The sequence below is a fragment of the Oryzias latipes genome, chromosome 1 (genome assembly GCF_053564925.1).
Source record: "Oryzias latipes strain Hd-rR chromosome 1, Olatipes_Hd-rR_3.1".
Taxonomy (NCBI): Eukaryota; Metazoa; Chordata; class Actinopteri; order Beloniformes; family Adrianichthyidae; genus Oryzias; species Oryzias latipes.
Window position 1 is genome coordinate 29,817,368 of NC_136237.1, and position 24,619 is coordinate 29,841,986.

The following is a 24,619-nucleotide window of genomic DNA, read 5'->3' on the forward strand; positions in this document are numbered from 1 at the left end:
AAAAAGTTTGTAGCTGTGAGTTAGATGCTACAATCGGCAAGCCTAAAGCTCCCTGCTCCGCTCCATTCTGATGCATCCACTTTTAGACAACCAGATTCATGTATGGCTTTGTTTTCCTTGTCTGAGCTGGCATCTGGCTCAAAACTGTACTGCTGGATGGCTCCAATAGGTGGAACCTTTGGACCAATGGTGTGACAGAGGCGGAACCTGTGGACAAACGTTGTGACAAAGGCATAACGTGTGGACAAATGGTATGATTGTGGTAGAACTTGTGAACCAATAAGGTTACGGAGGTGTAGCCTTCGAACAAATGATGTGACCAAGGCAGAGCCTGTGAACCAATGGTGTGACAAAGTTGGAGCCCGTGGACAAATGGTGTAAAGGAGAAAAAAACGAAATAAAGACACATTACAATACCGAGACTACCTTATTTTTGCCAGAAGTGTCTCTTTAGTCTATAGGGTCTGTATTACTAAAAAACAATGGGCCACTATAATACTTCATTCATGTTACAGTGTGTTAATAATAACAGCAGGTTTTCATAAAATGGCTGACATTGGTTAAGTGAGCAAAAATAATTATTTATTAAAGGTAGACAACTGTATCACAATGATGTAAAGATTTCTACATGTTTTCCAAAAAACAGCCCACATATGCACTGTGGTCCATTTTTCTGTTTTAATCAATGGGCCCCCATTTGTTCACATTCATATAATTCAACATGGAAACTGCCACATTTACTGAAAATGTCACGCATTTGCTAAATGATTGTGCCCATACTAACATTTTAATCAGCAGACCACTTAAGGATCACAACTATATTTTACCCAAGAGAGGTTTGCCACATGTTCGCTAAAAGCGGCCCAAATGAGCTTTCATGTAATTGGACAATATTATTCATTATGAGAATGGGCCACTTTTGGCAAACAACCAGTACATTTGGCTCAGATAGTTTGCTGTCTGGGGTGAAACGGGCATGCAGTTTACTCTCAACAACTGGCTGATTGTGGGCAGGACAAGGTGAATTTTAAAGCTCTGTTGTGGCTCTACATATGAACCAGCTCACCTGCCAGTCAAAAAGCCCCACCCTGTAAAGAGTAGGTTACACCTTTTGTCTGTGTGATGTGTAATTTTTCAGTTCATGTTTCCACCAGAGGTGAAGCTAGTGTAACTAAGGAGCAGAATGCAATTTTGAAAAACAAGGTTCTCCTTTGTGTAGTTTTTTGTTTCCCTTCATTGCGACTGGCATCTTCTTGAGAAGACTTTAAAGGACTCGTCTTACATTTTTTTTACTAGTACAGGTCACAATAAAACTTTTAAAAATATCTTTCAGTGAGTAATTGTATCTGTCCCTCTTTTTGACAGTAAAAAAAAGAAAGAAGAGAAAAGAAAAAGGAGGGCTAATTGGATTCTCTCTTTACAGTGAGATTTCCAGACCTCTATTTCTGGCCACAGTTCTGCAGTTCTTACAGATAAAACAATTGAAGAGTGACATTAGTGTAGGAGCTCAATGAAAAGCCAACGTCCAATACTCAAAAATTCACGAGAAGTCTAACGCTAAAGCTGTCTGTTTCCTTTCAGCCTGAAAGTCTTTGGCTTAGAAGAAATACTAAATATTTTTGAATAATAAAAATATCATTTAACAACTCTGAATACAATTAAATTTTACTTTAATTTGTTATTTAACCAAATGTAAATAAATTATTGGTGAAAGATAAAAGGAATATCTCAAGCTACGGACGTGGGCATTTAAGAATGCACAAACGGCACATTTAGTCAATGGTGTTCACATTGGGCAAGCAGGGAGGGGCTTACTTCTTTTTCTTTTTCTACTGTTTAGTAGTGCATGTCCACCACCTACAGTTGGAAGAGGCTTGGTTCAAAATGTTGAAGTGCTGTAAATCTCGCAACTTTTGATCCAGGCTTTGTATGTGCGTTAACGTAGACTCTTCATTGGAAGTGGCCACTTGAATGCGATTTGCCTAGTGGTGTGAGAATGTAGTCTTATATATAATACTTTACTTAGTCAATAAAATCAACTACAACTTGCTTTGGACTCTCTAAAACCTTTTCTGCAACAGTGAGCAAACATCTGGTCCTACGTAGAAACCTCCCACTGGATGAAATTGGTCACTATATCGATTGTCCTAAGGGGAGGTTTCTCATCCTGCACTGATCGTATTAAGTACAACAAGAAGATTAGAGGTTGGACCTTTTTATCTGTCCCCATCCCTAAGGGTAGGATGGCTCAGGCATGCGGTGCCAGATCATTTACCTCTCTATGCTTGTGTGCTTTAGTCTTTGAGGAGACCTGAAGCAACTGAAAGGGGAAAAAATTCACACTGAGGCATCCAGCATCATCAGGATAAGGAATCTGCTTCTCATCCCATCCTGCAGCATGACAGATACCCAGAGTGTGTGTCATGAATACATTCAAAGAAGCTTCTCAGCTCAAAGGGCAGTTGTGAGATTTTCCTCTGATCGTGACTTGCTGAACTGCATAAGATGCTGAGACTTCACAAGCACTGTTTATCTATGCAATCAAAGTACTAATTTTCTGTTCTTCAGAGCAGGTATTTGAGTAAGTACAATGGCCGTCAAGTTGGAATCATAACAACATGGTCATGTTGATTTGTTAGAGGCTTCAAAATTACGGAAAAACATTGATGTGCATCCAGAGCATAAGGGTGTACTAGCCGTATCTTGGAATAAATTTTTAGCATGCTGATTGTTAAGGTGGAATTCTCTGCAAAAAGGTAGATTTATAGTAATATAATGACAACTACTGATGATAAAATGGTCATTCTAACTATAACATTTACGGGTTAAGACTGAAACTTACTGCTGGAAAATGTTATTTGATTCAGGTTTGGAAATTTGATTAACTCTATATTAAGCTGCAAAAAAAGAGTGTTTTAGCTGTAACAATGGCAGAATTGTTTCTGAACTCAAAGGAAACTCATACCAGGCAGCAGTAAAAGCAGTCTAGATTGTGGGCAGAAAAAAGTTTTGTTTATGATCCTTTCCAGCTTCATGAACCCATTTAAAGGCAAAGCTGGATTTTCCACAAAGCTGCTTCCTAAATGAAAGTATTTTAGTTGGCCAGGAGTCAAAATATAATAAAACAAAAAGCACCATTCTGATAGGTAAGCATGAGTTGGTGTTAGTATGATTTTTTTCTTTGTCTTTTCACATAGCCATAGTTTGAAGGTAAAACAAGCTATTATAAATAAACCATGAGATAGATGCAGAATGAATGAATGAATGCAGTCACAGGTGTTCTTACTGTTCATATCTATGTACAGAAACAGCAACACGGCAAATAGTTGTTTTCTTTTACATTCATTTGCTACTCTTGGCCAACTGTCATTATATTTAACAGAATATATATTTAACTATGGTTCCTTAAGTTCACTAAGAGGGATGAAGTTTATTCAAATTATACCAAAAATCCTGCTAGATGGAGAAACATCTTCCCTGTCTACTGTGTTTCTGAATATTAAGCCCACCACAAAAAAAAACAAGTATCAACATCATGTGAAATTAAGCAATGAAGAGACTCAATGGTCATTAGGGAGGAGGCATCACTAATAGCTGGAAGAAGAATTGAGAGGATTAAAGGACCAGTTTTCCTTCAGTGTCACAACAATAACTTCCTTAAACAAGCTCAAAATTAATCATTTGGTCACATTAAGATTTGACAGCCTGTAAACAACATTCTATGAACTCTTTAGCTGTTTCTAAAGCTATAGTGTCTGAGTATCCTCCGTACTGTGCCATAAACCTGACTGTGACCTTACCTTAATGGCATATACTAAAGCTCAGGGTTCTTATTTTATTTTACATTTTTAAAACGTTTTGACCTACAAGGTAAGTTAAAGTCCCACTCCAATTATCTCTTGATGTATTTTAAAAGCGTTCCCAGTAGTCTTCCAATTACAACTGTGCTTTTTTTGGCCAAAAAAAAACTGTGTTGTTTTCTAGGACATAGTTTCTGCAGAGCGGCAGGAGTTTATTAGAAATCTCCCTCTGAGTTCTGGGTGGGACCATTGGCATGGAGCAACCCAGACCCCCTTCCTTGTTGCTGAGAGCTCTCTATTTACACTCTCTCCCACTAGCTTACAGCCCCTTATTACTCCAACCTAACTTTAGCGGTGCAACGAAAATGCCGATCATCAAGCCAACTATGCCTCTGTCACACCAGTTGTTCACAGGCTCCGCCTCAGACACAATAGGTACACAAGCTCCACCTCTGTCACAGTTGTTTACAGGCTCCGCCTCTGTCACAGCAGTTTTTAAGGCTCTGCCTCCATCACACTAGCTTTTTAAAGTTCTACCTTCATCCCACTTGTTTTCCCAGCTATGTCCCATGTTTTCACAATACTTTTTTGTCACAATAATTTTTGAAGTTCCACCTCTGTCGTAGTTGTCCGCTGACTCCACCTTTTAGCAACTCAGCTTTCTGTGGGTTTAGGGAAGTTATAGGGAAGTGTGATGGCAGTAGCAGTGTAAACTGCAGACACAATCAGCAAGTAACGAGGTTAGTTACAGGCAGTAAATAAATAAAAGTAAATGAATAAAAATTTTTAGAAACGTTTGGAGGCCTTTTCTATTCTCTGAAATACTACAAAAGGTGGTGATTTCAAAATGCCAAAAACTGTGTTGGTCATGGTTCATTATGAGATTGAAAGATTGAAGGAATGACATAGTGACAATCCTGTAGTGAGAATTACTACATGGCTTGAAGCACACTTTTGAAGTGAACAGTTCTCTGCCTTCTCTTTACATTTAAACACTTCAGTTGCTAGAAAAAAAAAATTATCTGCATGCTTTGTGCACTGACTTGACTAAGGTCAAATGAAGACACGGTCTTGTACCCTGACAACGTTCTTTTTTAACATCATCAGGTGCTGCAGGCTGAAGATGAAAGAAAGCATTCAGGTTTTTATCAGCACATGGTTCAAAAGCAAGCATCTGCCATGGCGAAGGGCTGCATAAGAGCATATGGCATGAAGGAACGTGAAGAAGCCACTAAATAATTTATGCAGGGATTTGGAAAACAAGAGGATGCTGAGATGTTGGCTTTTATCGAAAAATTCTTGCTTCTTTTAACAGGACAGTTATCACACTTCTTTACATGTGTCTGTAATGGAAAAGTCAGAAATTTGAACTGATCTATCACCAAAAATGAGTTCTTAGAAATAATGAAGGAATTATGACGAAATTAACCCTTTTATTGCTGCTTAAGCTGAAAATCCTATATTAATTCATAATTAGCCATTGATTTTATTGTATTTTTCATTGGTTTCAACCTATATCTTTTCTTTCATAATTAGTTTGTTCTAGTTATCATAAAAGCTACACTGCTTATGTCTCTTTTAAAGTTTCTGCCACTGTAATTTCAAAGAAATGAGGAGATGTCTGTTTCTAAATTCCGAGGCTTTCTAAGGGAAAACAAAAAAAGCTCCTACCCCTTAAGAATGAAGTTCAGTCTATTTTTTAATGTTGTTCTTATTTTTGACACCTCATTTATTTAGAAATGCATTTTCCAAGTTCACTCCTGTCTTTGCTTTCTCGAAGAGATGCAACATCCATCAGCCAGAGCTGCTTTTATTAAAGTTTAGCTGAACAATTCTGAGAAACTTTAAACCAATAATTCCTATCACTTTCCTAACAACTTGATTTGACTTTATTTATTTTATCTATTCATACTTCAAACAGTAACACAGTCCAAAAAATTGACAAATTCATCTTTAGTTGATTAAGAATTAAGATATTATTCACATGTTATCTGTGGGACAGACACAGAGCGGCCAAAACTGAGAGACTTTGAATGAAAAAAGATTATAAAAAATATTAATTACAGCCATTTCCTGTGTTGAATGAATCCAGCACTGAAGAGGATGAATGATAATAAAAGGATTTCTTTGAAGAGATGAAAAAATGAGAAGAAAAATGTTTTGTGGTTTAATAAAAGACTATCAGCCATATTTTAAGGAAAACCTCCAAATCTATTAGAAAAAAGACTGAAAGGGGAAAAAAATGAAAAGATTAAAATCCTGACAAAGTGACATAAAAATGCAATGCCTATTGTTTAACCTTGAATCACTATTTTAGAATCTGAATTGCTGTAGTTCTATTTTTATATATTGTTAATCAATGTAGAAGAGCGAGTTTGACAATTGACTAAATGTTCAAAACTGCAAATAACAGATGAGTGCTTTGAAAATGCTCTGATTCCCCAAACTTGATAAATTAATAATAAGAAGAATAAAAAAATTTAAAGCCTCCAAGGAAACTGTAAGAAAAAAAAAAAAACTTAAATTACAATAATATAATGTGCAAAATGACAGTTCATAGACGAAACTACATTTAAATGTTTAAAGCCACAAAAAATATCTTTTTTGGACCTTTTTTTGGCCTGCCTTTACAGTTTCCATGCCAATTAATGCTCACAATTACCTATAAGATTTGAGTTGACGTCTTCAGAGGACCCCGATCTGTTTCGCAGCTGTTCACATTCATAACATGTGTTAAAACTAAATTATTCTGTCAGAAAGAGTTTACTTTAAAGGCAGAAAACTAGAACTGCAAGGCATTTAAAAATTCTGCTGACCGAGCACATGGACAGTTTTTTTTTTTTTCTCGCAGTTATTCTCACTAAACTCATGTCAAGAGTAAAGCGTGAGTTCTGCCTCTGCAGCAGCCACATACCTGCATCAAGTCCAATCATTGTCTCTCCAACTCTGTCTTTCTTTTCAAATGTTAATGATCCATTGTTGGATGTTAGGTTTCCCACTTTGCTTTTCAGCTGTAGCTTACTCTACTTTATCTCTTTTTGGTGTTATTTCAAAGGACCTTTCTCATTCTTCTGAATTTTTTCCTCAATTTGAACGTGCTGTCAGAGCGGTTTGGGGCTATTAATTATCATGACTCCAACAGTTTGTGCTGTGACCATGACACGTAGCTTTGATGATTAAAAAAAAGGCAGAAAAGCAGAAAAAGAAAATGACTTTGCTGTCAAATTGCTGTTTATGTTTTTCATTTCTGTATCTTAGTAATTTTTTATCTAAAAGTAAAAACAATTTGATGATGGAAGACCTCTCACTTATCTTTTTGAAGACTTTTTGTCATGACTTTGTTAGAACGATTGGATTGTTTCAAATTATTTTGAAGAAGTATTTTACTACACACTCACTGGCCACATAGGCACATTGTCCAACTGCTCGTTAACGCAAATTTCTAATCAGCCAATCAAATGGAAGCAACTCAATGCATTTAGTCATGTAGACATGGTCAAGACTATCTGCTGCACTTCAAACCAATCACCCAGTTCAATCTGAATGAAACCCATCTGCTACACTATTCAAACATGTACCTGTAGAGTTAGATAAGCAAATTTTTCTTTAACAGTACATGCATGTCTGTCATTGAACATGATCCATCCTTCATGTGGACATCCCTGAGGTTTCTTCTTTGTTTTTCCTGGAGTTGGGTTTTCTCCTTACAGAGAAGGAGGGTCAAAGGGCAAGGGTGCCCAGTTTAATTTATTAGTTTATTATTGGATTTTATGACTGATTTTACGTTTTGTTCAATTACCATTGAGAAGCCCGTTGAGACAACTGTGTTGTAATGTTGGGCTATATAAAGAAAGTTAAATTGAAAAATTAAAGTAATCTGGAAAAAAGGTGATTTAATTGACTTTGAACGTGGCATGGTTGTTGGTACTAGTTGGGCACACCATCTATTGGACGGTAAGGGACTGGCAAAATGTTGCCTGGTCTGATGATTTTGCTGCAACACTCAGATTGTAGGTTCAGAATTTGGCATCAGCAACATGAAAACAACAGTCCCACCCACAACTCAGAGACATATTTCTGATGAACTCCTGCTGCTCTGCATATACTGTCCCCTAGAAAACGACACAGAACGCTTAAATTTTGTCTTCAAAAGGCATCATCATAATTAAAAGACCACTGGGAATGCTTTAAAAAGGCATAAAAAATGACCTAAGTGGGATTGTAACAATTAATGCCACTTTAAATAAAAAAACAAAAACAAACAAACACTAAATATTTAGGGGCAGTTTTAAAACGCTGCTGTTGTGATGGCGATAGCTCCATCAGCTTTTGAAGTTTGTTATAAAATTTTAAATTTAACGAAAGCTGTGAAACAAAATGTTAAATAACTATTCAATTTGGAACAGACTTAAATATACCAGAAAACTAAATAATTCCACAAAGTGGAGCAAGGGTTTTTGCTTTTGTTTTTTATTTTTTTCCTATTAGAAACCCTTTATAACATCAGTCCATCTGTGGAGATTTTATGAAGTCTTCTTGCTTTTATATAGGCCCCCCTTTATTGTAATATAGGGGGATCGAAAGATTGATTCGATTTAGTTATCAAATTGCTTCATTACTTATCATAAGTGGTGTTTTTTAGAAGTGGAAATTGTTGTGTTACATAAACTTAAGTGACAACTCTTTTTGCGTTTAGAATAAACGTTTTCCTAAATATTTCTATCTTTAACAAGGCTGGATAACGATTGATACCAGGAACTGGAGCACAAAAAGTCAGAAAATAACAAGAAATATATAAATGTAATACGTCAAACTGATTGTTATTCAAGAATTGAATGTTAATGTTCTGTTTTTGTTTTTTTAGGGTCACATTTACTCTCGGCTAAATGCTAACAAAGCATCTCGAAGGTCATTTCACCATCAGCTACGTAATTCAGCCTCCAGTATTGCTGCCACTCAAACACTGCTCTGACTGCCTTAACAACAAAGAAAAGGGGACCTTGTAGGGAAAAAAGTGTAAAAGACTGACAGAGCAAACAAACTGTCAACTCGGCCAGCAGAATGCGTGGAGCCAAAATGAAAGGCCGTGGGCCATGTCAGTGGGAGCTGTGCCAAATCACACTTTACACATGACTCAGAGCTAGTTCCAACTAGAGTATTCCAGTTTCTTGTCTAACCACATTTTCTCTGACAGCTACATTGAAATATATATATATACAAGGATGGATAAAAGACACTAGTTGCCAAACTAAGCCAAAATTAGCAAAGAAAATTTCTCATTTATAACATTGGAGGCTGGTCTGCAGTGATATGGGAGGATTACTGTCCTTTTTATATTCCACACAGGGCGCTTCAATGCATATGTTCATTACAAAACATATGCATAATGACAAACAATGAGCTGTAAATGGGCTCTGCATTCATGTGCAGTTGTGATAGGCCAGCTTATGCTCGCCAAAAGAACAGGAAGTGTTTTTCTTAAAACAAGAACTTGTTTTGAGAAAGCAAGAAAGAAGATAAGAAAATAAAAATACACACAGAGTTCATAACCTAAAATTAAAGCATTCATCCTTAAAAACATATAAAGAATGCAGAGGTGATTGATATACTAATGTGATATTGTTGTAAACATAAATTAGCAAAGGTTTCCGTACATTTTTGCATGCCTATTGTAGTCTCATTTTATTTGTTATTTTAAACTTGTGATGTGAATGTGTGCGTGTGCAGCAGAGTAAAGTAGTTTTAATATGCAGCTAGTTGTAGGGCTCTAGTGCTTGGGACAGCTGGTATTGCACAGCCTTCAGCGATTATACAGTCTTTGAGCCTCATATTGTTTGTGTCACATTTCTGAGGTCGATGGCAGTACCATGTGGTTAAACTTCAGGTTAAACCACTGATTTATGCAGGGAGAAACCTGGAATAATTCACAAAAAGCTTGGGAAACGTATTGTGTGCAGAGTTGGAGTGAAAGCATTTATCAATGATACTCAGAGAACTAACAGCAGAACTAGATAGTTTCCTCTTTGTGATCATTTTACCTGGTTATTGCACATTGTAGGCAATTATGTTGTAGCTGTGCAATGTTTACAGGCGGCTTAGATAGCTCCCAAAAGGGTAATGTGAAACAAACCAGTCCCCATTCATTTTATATATTTATTGATTTATTTATTTTGGCATTCTCTTTTTAATCAAATCATTCTTTGTTGTGAGATCTGCCAACTATGCAGTTGTGGGTTTTCTGTTGTGGCTTCTTTTGTACCACTATGAAACCTGCTTTAGGCTACAAGCAGGCACAGTTTGACATGGAGCCACTGCAGAATTAACATTGTACCCCACCTGTTAGCTGGTAGCAGCTGGGATAGCTATCACCACTGCAACCCAACAACTCTCTCCTGCTAGCTTACAGCCCCTCACAACTCCAACTTGACATTAACGTTGCAACAAAATAGGCGAGTAGTATTGGAGTCATCCAGCCGTACAGTTTTGAGCCAGATCCCAGCTTTACGAGAAAAATGAAGACGTACGTGGATCTATTTTTCTGCAAGTGCATCAGAATGGAGCGGAGCTGCGAGCTTGTGGCTCACGGATTGTGGCACCTATGTCAAAGCTGCGGTCTTTCTCCAACTGCATTTTTGCCTCTGTTCCTGGCTCACAGACATACTCAGAAACCCAATTTTAAGCTGAATTCTCTTCATAATTTCCTCCATCATGAGAAAATTGCTACAAGAGCATGTTTAAAAACACCAAAAATATGAAGTCTTCAAATAGATGACTGAGCTTGTACTGATTGACACACTATTGCAACAAAACGTCAGATAAGAACATTTAATAAGCTAAACTTTTCAGAAAGTCTGTATAGCAGCAAGGTCAAAAATCAATTTTTTCCAACAGACTGTTAAATCATCAGCTTTTTCTTGGCAGCGGTGATCTGAGGAAGGACTGATTTCTAGCTGATAAGTCAAGTTGAGAACCCGTCACTAAATGGACATGTTCAGCTGTGATAACCAACACAGAGTGGTTCAAATCTCTTCAATGCCAACTTCCTTCCTTCCTGCTTCAATTCCTTCTACAGTTCAATTCCTCTATACTTCACTCATTTTGACTCTGGCTCTGCTGTGACAGTTTCTGAGTTCTCCTCATGCTTCAGCTGTCAGGAAAGCATTTCTCACAGAAAGAGAAGTAGGGTTGCTGCATGAGTGAGACATCTCACAGACTGAGCATCTTAACATGGAGTTTTATGCTGATTGGGACTCTTGCCTTTCGTTGATCTCTTCGACTTTGCAGAGTCTCAGATTTGAGAAAACTTAGCTTACCGGTAATCATTTAATACTTTTATATGGTAGGTTTGTATTTTGGAAACTTCACATCATCCTCTGTCAATTGCTAAACAATATCTAAAGTATGTATGGAATATTGGTCTGATCTCACAGAAACAGTTTCTGTTTGAGAAATATCAGAAGAGTTAAAATTATTTAAATTTAAATGAAATTTGAAGTGGAATTTTCCAGTTTGTTCTGCTTGTCAACCAGAAATCCATATCAAACACTGTTAAAAGTAATGTAAGCTGAAATATTGTCCAGTTTTCATAAACTGACATAAACTGTCAATGTCTTACTTTTATACACTAAATACATCAAATCAGTTTTTCTTTTTTAGCACAGTTTCTTGTGTAGTTAAAGTGTAGTTAAACACAGACTTGATTGCGGTGCTGTATGATTTTGAAAAAAAAAATGCTACTGAATAATCGTTAAAGACATTAAAATATACAAAAAGGCGTTTCTGTATTTTTATAGTTGCATTCTTGGAATTAAACCAAGTTGGTCCAATATTGCACTCCAGAGACTAAAGCTAACATTAAATAGCCATTACGGAAATGATGAGTTATTTGGGCCACATTTCTGCCAAACAATTAGCAATGGTCTGAAACAGCATGCATGTCAAACATCAGAACTATAGCTTTTTTAATGATCATCAAGCTGCAGTAAGGAAATAAATGTTAAAAGTAAGATGAAACTCAGAAGAGCATTTTGTTAAAATTAATGAGAAAATTGAATACCATACCTGTGCAGCACAGGAAAAACAAAGTACAGATCTTAAATCCTTGCTTTTAGAACTCAAACTGTGCCGCCTATCAGTCAAATGCCAGAAAAACAGCTAGTTTATTTCTGGTGCTGTACTTTTTTACCTTATCTTACACTTTTGAGGAACTCACTAATGAGCAGCACTTCTTAAGGAATATGACGTCAGAGGAATAATGGAGTCAGACAGCGATTCTGCAACAGGGAGAAATCCACATACAGACAAAAAAGTTTTTTGGAGGGGATGCAGGACATTAAGTGAAGGTATTTAATCTCTGTTGAAAAAACAATTTAGGAATTCTCTTTTGAATCTAGTTAAACATTTTCTCAATCTGTATTGGTAGATTGGTGACCCTAAAATGTCCTTTGGCTGTGAGTGTGTGGCTCTGTGAAGGACTGGCAACCTGTTCAAGGTGTGTCTCACCATGTTCCTGGAAGAGCTGGGATAGGTTTCAAGACTAATGGGAAATAGAACATTGAGTAAAATTGTTTAACAGTTTAAACTGGTTGGGTTGTTCCTGTGCTCAATTTGAAATATACTTTGACCTTTTTTTAAAGGTTGAAACATTCATCACAGAATTAGGAAGGGCGCTTTATATGTTACCCCTAGGAAACATAATCAGGAAACACAGCATTAATTTTCATTGTTATGCCGACGATACGCAGTTGTATTTATCCATGAAGCCTGACCAGAATGACCAGATAGAGAAACTGAACGCCTGCATCAGTGACATCAAGACCTGGATGACAATTAATTACCTCCTCTTGAACCCAGAAAAAACTGAGGTCATTATACTTGGTCCTAAAAACCTCAGAGATGCTCTGTCTGCTCAGATAGTCTCCCTGGATGGTATAAGTATAGCCCCTAATTCCACAGTTAGAAACCTTGGGGTTTTACTTGACCAGGATTTATCATTTAAGGCTCACATATCTCAGGCGTGCAGAACTGCCTTTTTTCACCTGCGGAATATTGCTAAGATCAGAAATATACTTTCTAAGAGTGATGCTGAAAAACTCATCCATGCATTTGTTACGTCGAGGCTGGATTACTGTAACTCCTTGTTAGCAGCGTGTCCTAAGAGTTCCTTAAGAAGTCTCCAGCTTGTTCAGAACGCAGCTGCTAGATTGTTAGCTGGAACCAGCAGAAGAGATCACATCACTCCTGTGTTAGTTTCGCTCCATTGGCTCCCAGTTGATTCTAGAATTAAGTTCAAGATCCTCCTGTTAACCTATAAGGCCTTACATGGAATGGCCCCGTCCTATATTAAGGACCTCATAGTCCCTTACCAACCAATCAGAACACTTCGCTCGCAAAATGCAGGACTGCTTGTGGTTCCTAGAATTAGTAAAAGTACGGTTGGAGGTAGAGCGTTTAGTCACCAAGCCCCTGTCTTATGGAATAAACTCCCAGCTCATGTAAGAGAGGCCGACTCAGTTTCTACATTCAAAGCTAGACTGAAAACATTCCTCTTTGGACAGGCTTATTGTCAGACTAGTTAGTATTCAGAGATTATTTAACTTAATGTTAGTTTGTTTAAATTAAACTTAATAATAACTATTTCTTTTAAAAGGCTGCTAGAAGTTGAAGCTGGAGTAACTATGGTGCACTGGGGTTCTGTCCTCTTTCCTGTTTTTACTTCTACCCTTCCTCTCCTCTATTCTTGATCATAATTTATCATTTAGTTCTCCATGCCTCTGTCTGGTGCAGTGCGATTCATGTATTGTCCCTCTTTTCCTCTCCCCTCCTGGGGAGTGGGAGTGCTTCCAGACTCCAGTTGGCTCATCCGTGCTCCAGTTCCTGACCGTTTACCTCGCCTTTGCTCGCGCTCCTACACCTGGCTGTGGATCCTGCCTCTGGCTCATCTCTGGCTCGTCTCTGCTCTGTACCTGACCGAGTACCTCGTCTCTGCTCCTGCTCCTACACCTGGCTGTGGTTCCTGTCTCCGGCTCGACTCGCGCCTTTGACTGTCCCCACAACCACGGCTGGATGAAGCTCGTCTGCTGGACTTTTATATATGTAGTTGTAGATTTAGATAAGTTAATTCTTCTCTAAGAGTTCTGGTAAATCGCCTGTCCGTCCTGGGGGAGGATCCCTCCTTCATGTGGGCACCCCTGAGGTTTCTTCGTTTTTTCCGGAATCCGTTTTTTTTGGGAGTTTTTCCTTACCGCGAAGGGGGGTCTAAGGGCAGGGATGCCAGTATAGCTTAGTCAGTTTGTTAGTTCATTTTAGTATTTTTCTATTGAACTCTTTGTATTCGTGATCCTTTTGATTTCATGTTTTACTTCGAAGCCCATCGAGACGACTGTTGTTGTGATTTTGGGCTATACAAATAAAATTGAATTGAATTGAATTGAATTGGTCAAAAACTACTACTATAGGGGTTTATACAAATCTACACTCTAGTTTCTCGAAGCTATATAACCTCTTTTTGTGATAGTAAAACCTGTCCAACACAAAAAGCCTTCAGCTCTAATCTGTTTGCTCAGCTGTTGGACAGAACAAGTTTAAAAAAAAAAAAAAAAAAAAAAAAACTACTACTATTTTCAATCCATGTCTTATTAGACTCTTTTTTTTGTGATCCATCTTAACCATTTAAAGAATGTAAAAGTCCTGTTTGTTGTTCAAAACAATTCTCTTTTTTGGAGGATACTGTGCTCTTGCAATTCACAATCTATCGTGTTTTTCTTACTTTACATGAACCAGTGATGATGCTGAAGTCAATCTGATGCTGTCTTTTGTCAGATGTCATAATCTCTTAAAGATCCATGCAGTTGCATTAACAAGAGATTCTGAATGTATTATAGATTTCCACTAAAATGATGCAGTGGTTAGCACTCTTGCCTCACAGCAAGAAGGCCTCCGGTTCAAGTCCCAGCTGGGGGACGTGAAAAACTACATCACGGGGGACCTTTCTGTGTGGAGTTTGCCTGTTCTCCCCGTGCATGCGTGGGTTTTCTCCGGGGTCTCTGGCTTCATCCCACCGTCCAAAAACATGCTTCATAGGTCAATTGGTCACTCTAAATTGTCCATAGGTGTGAGTGTGAGAGTGAATGGATGTGTGATAGTGGACATTCTACCCTGCGACAGACTGGCGACCTGTCCAGGTTGTCCCCTGCGTTCGCCCACAAGTGGCCGGGATAGGCTCCGGCTGCCCCGTGACCCCAAAAGGGAAAAACGGTGAAGAAAATGAATGAATGATGAATAAAATAACTCTGATTTTAAGAGGGAGACTGACATACAAACACGTTTGTAACACTTCAGTGCTTTCTTACTGTTTACAAGTTGCAAATAAATGTTTGTGTAAGGCTAACTGGGTCATCATCTGTACAATACGATGACAGACACACACGTAATTGCATGTTCAAGGTTAAGGTCATATTTTGTGACTTACCTTCTCTCCTTTCCTTCCAGCATCTTGCAGCCAGACATGGGCAAAAAGTCAAAGTACAAGACCTCAGTCAAGAAGAAGACTCTTAATCCAGAGTTCAATGAGGTAAATCTTGTCTCCTCTTCAAAACCAGGCTGCATTTACTTCTTTGATGTCTCTGCTGTACTCAGGTTGAATGATAATCATTTAAAAACCATGGGTCATCTGCAGCATGTCGTCCTAGAATCAGATTGATCTATTTTCACAGAGCATTTACTAAACTCAGGGCTTCTGTCATGAATGTGTCTTTGGACTACTAATTTGAATATACCCTTGTGTGTACCACCTGCACAGGAGTTTTCATATGATGTATCCTTGGATCAGCTGGCAAAGAAGACCCTTGAGATCTCTGTGTGGGACTACGACTTGGGAATGAGCAATGATTTCATAGGTAGGCTGAGAGACGAGTGATTGTGGAGAGGAGAACTGCAGCAAAGCATATCTCTATTTTATGAACGAGGAGCAACTGCGGAAAACATGAAAAGCAGGCCATGGGGGGTGGAGGGGGTGAGAGATGAGGGGTAATTATGAGGCATGAGGGAAAAGACTGAACAGGCAGAGAGGAGCTTGAGTGGAACAGAAAACCAGGGGAGGAATCTAAAAGAGAGATGTGTCTCTCTGGATCTTTATCTTTCATGAATTTGCCCCTTCGACGTAACAGCTCAATCAGAGCGCTAAAAAGCTTTTCCATGCTGTGTTGTGTGTCGTGGCAATAAAGCATATGGGAGCTATAGCAGTGTCGTAGAATGAGTGAGGCGACGTAGATTACCACCCTACGAGCACGCAGGCTTTCCAATCAAAGCATTTTTACTCTCCCTAATGTGAACATTTGAGGCTTCCATGCTGGTGCAAACTGAAAGTGTGTAGGTTAAAGGAAAGCACTAATTATTTAGATAAGCCCAGTGATGCTGGGACCTGCTGACTAAAAATGCCATCATTATATGTAGCCCTTGATAACAGCCAGTAGCTTTATCATTATCATTACTGATTCACCTACACTCACCTGCTGGTTCCATTAATTAGTGTGGGGAGAATACGACACCAAGACAAAAAAAAAGGAATAGATGAAATGAGTTAATGGATGGACTGACCCAATCCTAGAACATCTATGCATGTTACCATTTGGAGCAATGTGCTGAAAGGCTCTACTGAAATACACAGGATTGTGTATTGTACTAAAATCGGTATATAAACAAAGGAGCAGTTTTCTGTAGGCAAATTTATGAAATTGAAATCTCAGTAAAGATGCACTGCCCTAAAGCAGACCATCATTCATCCATTTATCTTTATTTACCAATTTATCCTGTGAGGGGTCACGGGGGGTTGTTGGGGCCTATCCCAGTTAATTCCAAATGAAGGTCAGTGTGCCGGTCCATCACAGGGACCTACAGACAGAATTTGCATTCATCAAACATTCATCAAACAACCCAGGGGTGCCAACACCTTTTCGGCATTTTGAAGATCCACTCCAACCAAAACAGTGTTTTGGGTGTTTTTAACATGTTCTTGTGGCATTTTTCTTATCACATATACAGTCATTGTTTTTCTCATCTGAGCTGGCATCTGGATCAAAACTGTACGCCCGGATATCTCCAATATTGCTCTCAATTTTTGCTGGGTAAAATAATGTTGGTGTTGTGAGGGACTATAAGCTACCAGGGGAGCGTGTCAACAGATGGATGACGGGAAGTAGGAACAGGCTTTCTCCATGCCAATGGTCCCAGCAACAAGTCAGAGGCAAATTTCTAATGAACTACTGCCGCTTTGCAGAAACGATGTCCTAGAAAACTACTTTTTATTTTTATTTATTTTAAATTGGCAAAAAACAGCATAATCTTTATTAAAAGGCTTCTGAGAACACTTTTAAAATAGATCAAAAGATGGTCTTAGTGAGGCTTTAAAGTAAATTAGACTATTCTTTTTAATTAAATTCATACATTTAGACACAAATGTAAGATTACAACATGATAAAAAGTTCCTCTTTCACTTTTCACACAGCAGCTTGTTGAATTGGACCATATATCCTTAATTGCGTCAACAGCACCACAGCGCACGGTGTTCCGACAACAGGTGTGCATTCTGATTGAGGTTCTGTTTGAGTAACTTATCCAGGGCTAATAGGGAAAAAAGAAGGCACATTAGCAGCTACAAGCATAGTTAGGAGTCCGATGCTGAACTCTCACACCTTTCTAAAGTTTAGGGGACAAAAACATATCTGCAAGAGGAGCATGGCACTCAGTTTTGGGAACAAGCATGTGTAGTGACGTGTAGTGACGTGTAGTGACGTATGTATCAGAGGATGAAAGATTGACTGTTTGGCTTCTCAATCAAGTCCATTCACTGTGCTGTACTTCAAGGCAAGGAGGATGATTGGCTGACGGCAATATATTTTAAAAATATATTATCATCTATTATTAGTTTTTTTATTTTTGATGGCCTGCAATCTACCCACACATCTTTAGACGTATTGGGCACTCCTGCTACAGGGCATGTTTTGGGAGTCCCTTGAGAAAACCAACACATCCATGAGGAGAACACGCAAAATTAACACAGATAAGACCCATTAAAACTTAGCATGGTGACCGTGCTACTGTAAAAATAGACTGTTTTTTGTTACTTAATACTGAACAGTTAATTTACAACTAAACTACCAATGCAATAAGGGGGATGTAAGACAAGCAAGAAGAGATAATGGCCAATGAAGTATGCATTATCAGAAATTAACAGACACCATGGAAGCCTGAACTGTAAGACGCGAATTGCGCATTATAATTTCTGAAAATGTACACTTCGAAGGCCATTATCCCACTTATACCATGGTCATTTACAAAAGAAATAAATATTCAGTCAGTTTTTAGTACTTTTTTTCTTATTTTTTGGTTTAGATCGCTTTTCTTACGTAAAGACGCAGACTATTTGTTACGTGGTGGTTTCTCTTGTTCCCCTGACACAATTTGTTTTCCTTGTTACTGCACGACGTCTGGTATTGTTGGCTTGTTTCCTAGCACTCATATTTTGCTACAAAAAATGTATAAAGAAGGTGGAGGTTTGTGATATTCTTTATTTTGGGGCATGTGGGAGTTTATATCATATTTGAATTTTTTCCCCACATATTTTGCGTAAAACAATGAAAGGGCCAAGAATTCTGTCAAGCCGCTGATCCAGCCTGCTAGACTCTGTGCCCCCTGATAATTTGCAGTAGAAGCAACAACTATTTATTAATTGTCTATTGTTAAATACTTCCATAACAAAGTCACTTTCATCAGTCATGTTTCTTATTCCAAATTTGCCAAAAAAAAGCAATTTTTTTTCTTTGTTTATTTACAAAAAAAAGCTTTAGTTTCACATAAAATATGTGGAATACAATACAAATATTACTATAAACTCCCAAACGCCGCAGAATAAAGTATATTATAAAGTGTACCTTTATTTTACGCTTATTGGGGAAAAATACAGGTGCTACGAAACAAATCAAGACAGGGGAAACAAATTCAGGCAGGGGAAACGTATATCGGCACAGCACCGGCACCGACCTCGACTGCAGCGGCAAAGGAAAGCGATATATATACTGATCAGTTCAGAGAAAAAATTTCAACCTTTTACCACTTGTTTTTGGCCAGATGATGAAGCAAAAGTTTGTGTTGGAAGCCGGCGCAGTGATATAGAACATTTATGCCATGTGACTGGAACTTCTTTTTAAGGCGTCCATTATCGCTGTGGATCATCACTTTTTAACACCCTGGACTTCACCTATTTTTCCATTTGAAACCAGCATTAGGAAATGAAGGTGGAAATGAAGGTAGAAATTAAGTGATTGCACCCTGAGGGGTAATCCAATGACGATAAATGTGACAGGCAGTCAAGGAATCAATTAGACAGCAAAGAAGAACAGTGCAAGAGAGAGAGACTTGCAACAAAGCAAACCTGGTCCAAAAAATGAAAGACAGATCAGTAAATGTGTGGCAGAAGTTAAAAAAAATATTTAAAAATTGGTTACATTACAATCTACAACCAAACATTCAAACATGCTCATTACTGTATCTTTGCTCAGCATATTTCGATCATGAGTAAAACGTTCATATGTTCATTTACTGTTCTTTAGCAGGGAAATAGGAACACCAATGCTTACTTTTTTAAAATCATATTCTTTTTGCATCCACACACATTTCCAGAGAGTTAGGAGGTGTGGGGAGTCAGGGATGTTCCACTGATCAGAAATTAGGCAACGATTGTGTCGAATGGATGCTAATTCTTTGAGGTTTTAAACCTCGCTTTCTCATTTAAAAAAAATTATGTTAACCTGCTGGCCTGATGGACTGGATCATATATGCAGCTCAATAAGTTTTAATGTCAAATAGAAAAATGCTGAGGATATTCTTTAGGATGTTTACCATGTTACCAACTTGGATGTCAACAATGACTCCTGTGTGTCACATCCTTTGGCCCCAAGATTCTCATTCTTCTTCTGTCCTACGACATGTGTCTAGATGGTTGATCATTTCTTTGCCAGGAGTTGTCTGCAGCCTTTAAGAATCCTCCATCGATCAACGTCCAGAGGGGATGAGGGTGATATGGAGGTGCACAGACTGGGTGACAAAGTATTTTCTGCTATTAACTGTCGGCTGGTTTAGATTGGCTTCAGGCATGCAGTGATAACTGCACCTGTCCTGCTTATTTTTGCTAAAAATTCGAATGAAAATACCCTAAAACTGTCAAGAGATTTTATTTAATAATCCATCATAGTTTAGTAATACAATTTTTGGCAGCTTTGTCAGTGTTTAGTTCAGAGTTTAGATTAATTGCAGATCACCTATCAAGTCTTGTTTGGTCACGTTGTCATTTTTACGACACTGATAAGAGACAGAACAACCAAAGTACTGTGTTTAATACCATGCTCTATTGATTGTGCAGCCCACGGAAACCTTAGCTTTGACCTGAGTGTGACAAGCACAGATATCTCCCAGTCATGTGGCTCCATCACCAACAGCTTCATCACCTCCATTTCTTCTCACCTCAGTTATTTTGGTTTCTACTTTGCTGGCAGCAGCCTCGTGTTCCTTTAGTAGATAACTCTTCATAGAACTTGTAATTCTCCAGGTATATTTTATTTTATATGAAGTATTCCATCTAATTTTTGTGCTTTTTTCCCCTTTCTTTTGTGTCACACTTATTTCCATCTTATTTCGTTAGAATGTATCTCTATATCTGCTTTAGCCAAGAGGCAAAGGGCCTGTGGCAATGGTTCAATGGATAAATGAAAAATTTGAATTTAATGAGATATTGGTTGGTGTTACGACAGCCAGGTACTGCAAGAAACCAGTATTGAATCTGACACATGCATTTTGAAAACCACCTTTATTCATATTTGGTTTTTAACATGAAAAAGTCAAATTAGAAATGTCCACACAGGTGTTAGTTTAGGATTATACCACTGTCTTTTCCCATCATGCTCCACCAAAAAAGTAATATAAAAACATAAGAATTCTCCGTTTGGCTGATCTTATAAATTTGAAACATAACTTTACATCCTTATCTTAATAAAGGTAGTAATTAACTCTGCATATATTTGAAATACCTATTTATCGTTCTAAAGCTGCAGACTCATATTTGGATCCTGCAGATTTGAGATTGTGAGGCAGCAGTGGCTCAGGCGGTTGAGCAGTCGTCCAATGATCGAAGGGTCGGTGGTTCGACAGCCAACACTGTCATTGTGTCCTTGGGCAAGACACTTCACCCCCCTTGCCTGCAGTGCAGCTCCACTGGTGTGTGAAGGTGTATGAATGATCCCGGTGATGGTCAGAGGAGGGGCCATAGGCTCGAACTGGCAGCCACACCTCTGTCAGTCTGCCCCGGGGCAGCTGTGGCTACAATAGTAGTTACCATCACCAAGAATGAATGAAGAGTGAATGAATAATGGACACATTCTAAGCGCTTGGAGCGTCTGGAAAAGTGCAAATAAATCTAATCCATTATTGTTTTTTTTTTACTTTTTAGGTAGTTAGACCTAGAAATGCCCGTTGAGACAACTGTGTTGTACTATTAAGTTACATAAATAAAACTAAATTGAATAGATGTAAATGCATACACCTTCCACCATATAGCTTAAGGGTCACCACAGCAAATTTGCTTTTCACTGATTTGCACAGGTGGTTTGGGGAGACCCAGACTTGGGCCCCCTTGTGGCTACAAAGTAAGGCAGTAATGCAAAGGGACGAAGCTTATCAAGCCTCCTGGGAATCAAACCCCGATTTCCCTTGTGCCAGTCCTGCACTTGACCAAAGTTAGAAGTTTTGTTTTTGTTTTGTTTTTTAACAGCAGTTAACATTATTTGTTTGTACTTTTACACTATGATTCTTAGAGTTGGTATTTGGAAAATGCGTTTGTTTCGATTAGATTGTGATATGTTAAAATATACTAAACTAAATTACACTGAATGAAAATGACTTATTAGTTGGTGATTATCAACCAGATGTGAAATATATACTTTAAAAAAAACATATTATAAAAATAAAAAGTATTTTTTCCATTTGATTACTTATGTACTTTTTCTGTTATTTGATTGTGTTGATTGCTGCCTCCTTTTCTGAACCATCTCTTTCACAATACAACAACTACCTGTCGTCTCTGATTGCTTCTTTCTTTCCATCCTTGCAGGAGGAGTGGAGCTGGGCATCAATGCAAGCGGACAAAGACTCAAACACTGGTTTGAGTGCCTCAAAAACAAAGGGAAGAAAGTGGAATACTGGCACACTCTCACTCAGCAAGGAGCTCCGAGCACCGACAAGCCGGATTAAAAGATGCCAAACGCAGATCCAAACAAAGACACTCACACGCACACACAGCTGTCTCACTGAATGATGGTTGATGAAGTCCAAATTGCAGTGAACTGACGAGGGATAAATAATGCAATAACAAAAAAGAGAAAATTTAATCCTATAGTGCAATTAAAAAGACAACACAAAGTATTAGTATAAATATATATACTAATGTTAATCATAATTAGTTGTAACCTGGCTATATTTTCCTTCCAAGGTAAACAAAATTGTAATGATAATGTCATTAAAGCGTTGACATTACAAATCGTGGTAAAACGTCACCGTATTGTGGAAGTCACTCATACTCACCTAATTTGACACCTAATAGGCCGATTTGAGGCTCAGATGCTCAAAGGTCGTGGAGTGTCATCGAGCTGTGCACCCTTGTGACTCATAATGTGACTTGTAGTTGCAGGAGTGGGAATGTTGTCCAGAAGTCTGTTTTAGTGTCTGTCAATCGGATACAAAACAGCACATCATGTTATACTGTAAAGCACAATATGATCCATTTGGTGGATTGGTACCTTTACTTTTTCAGTATTGTCTTTTTATGGTCTGTGGTGATCTGCCACCTTTTTGTCGAACGGTAATTTGTCAGCATGTGTGTTTGTGCGGCTGAAGAGGTTGTGAAATATGAGTGCCTACATTTTTCTGTGTGTGCAGTTCTGTGTTTGTCTGTATTCTGTTCATGTCCTGTTCAAAAAAAATATTATTATGTCCAACTCCTTAACTACTGAGGTGTGAAAAAGCGTTTGACACGAGATTATAAAGAAGTTCCTTGCGACCGCCACAAGGCTCAGGAGTGTTTCAGGCTGTCAGAAACGTGGCATGTCCCAATCCCGCGGGGATCTCAGCAAGGAAATATGTCCTGATCCACAACGTCTGACTGCTCCTTTTGATTGTTTGATTCCAAACAAAAGAACAAAGTGGATTGGATATACTGCACACTCCTGTACTTTGTCGCACCATTTATAATTCAGAATCCCATTCCATTAAAGAAAATTTGCAGTTCACACCGTACGTGATTCAAGTTCTGCTCCAACAGACAAATGATCCAACATTTTCTTCCTGCAAGTCAATGGTTTACATCCTTATTTGGAAAACACTATGAATTTTATCAGTCTGCTTGTGTCTATACATAAAGTCCCCAAAATATCAACAGCATGGCTGCACTTTGACGTAGAAGAAGAAAGCAAAATAAGGTTGAAAAGGATGAAAATGGCTGCTGTAGTTGATGTTCTGTTGATCCCTCTACTCCTAATCTGTTAGAAATACTGGGTAATTAAATCTATTAGATCTAGATTCAACTAAATCAAGTTGCACAATTATTAAGCTGGATGTAGGTTGTGCATAAAATGTGTGCAAAAAACAAAATTAATCAGATCTGTTTGTCTGAAGAACTCAGTCACACAAAAACCCACTTATGCCGCCAACTTCTGAGAGCTTTCCAACTACTGAATCAATCCAGCTGCTCATATCCTGCTGTGTCCTTCAATAACCTTGTGAATGTTTGACTGCAGCTATGGTACCCCTCAGTGCTGGGTTAAGTTTTAAAAAGGGTATCATGAAAGCTTGAAGAGGTTTAAACTATATTTTCCGTCAAAAACCTTTAAAATGTGGGGATGGGAAAAAGGATGTTGGGCTTGTTCTGCACTTTCTCTATGCATATTTGAACTCCCAACATGTCAGCAGTGAGATAATCAAACCAAAACAACAAGTTTGTGTTGTTTGTATCGGCGGTCACCTGCCGAGTTATTTTCCCTTTTGTTTGCTGGATGACAGCATTCTAATAGAGCTCCTGTTTATAGCTGGATGGTTGCTCATTTCTGTCTCTGGATCTGTTGTTTACCATTAGGTTTTCTGATTCTTGTCTATTAACACCCCCCACCCCCACCCATTTGGCTTATATTTATCCGCAATACCGCTGCATGTTTAGCAATCACCTTCTGCTTGCATGAAAAAGGGGGTGCAGCCTCTGCACATCATTCTGATGATTTTAAAGTGCTTTTTTTTGTGTGTGTTTGTTTTTGTGAAGATGACAATTCAGGGTATTTCTGCTCAGTTGCTGTGCTTTATGAAAGCAATGTCTTGCTTTGACAAACAAAACCTTTACTGTCACAGACTTTGAGACGTCTTCCTTAAATCAGCGTAAGTGGTGATGATGCAGCGGGAGGGCTGACATGGGGAGCGAGATGGGGGGGGGAGTCATGATAGCTGTCCCTGTGTGTTCATTGTCCGTGTCGATTCCCACAGTATGGCTGCCATCCTGTGGCTGGCTCGTGTCACTACTTTGCAAAATAAACTGAAGCTATCAGTGGCCGTCTGTCTTCCTTTACCTAATGTGTCTTTGTGCTCGACTTTTTAAAGCAGGCATGTCCAAAGTGCGGCTCTTGGGCCAAATGGGGCCCACATTCAAATTTCTACGAGCTTGCAGGCTCCTGTCTTAAAATCAATGTGGTCCCAAGCACCTTCTAAGAACTACGATTTCTTGATTGTGA

At 38.4% G+C, this 24,619-nt stretch overlaps 1 protein-coding gene across 2 annotated transcripts in view; it reads left to right on the plus strand.

The window, feature by feature from the left end:
• The window catches only part of doc2g (double C2-like domains, gamma), a 51,817-nt gene extending 27,377 nt beyond the window's left edge, over nucleotides 1-24,440 (plus strand). Inside the window, exons 9-11 of one of the 2 annotated variants that reach the window (XM_004065859.5) lie at nucleotides 15,291-15,372; nucleotides 15,601-15,697; nucleotides 21,961-24,440. In XM_004065859.5, the coding sequence (XP_004065907.1) occupies nucleotides 15,291-15,372; nucleotides 15,601-15,697; nucleotides 21,961-22,100 (319 nt within the window). In that variant the 3' untranslated portion in view covers nucleotides 22,101-24,440. The remainder of the gene's footprint in view (nucleotides 1-15,290; nucleotides 15,373-15,600; nucleotides 15,698-21,960) is intronic. The other variant, XM_078953078.1, reaches the window with a different exon arrangement.
• Nucleotides 24,441-24,619: the final 179 nt, after the last annotated feature.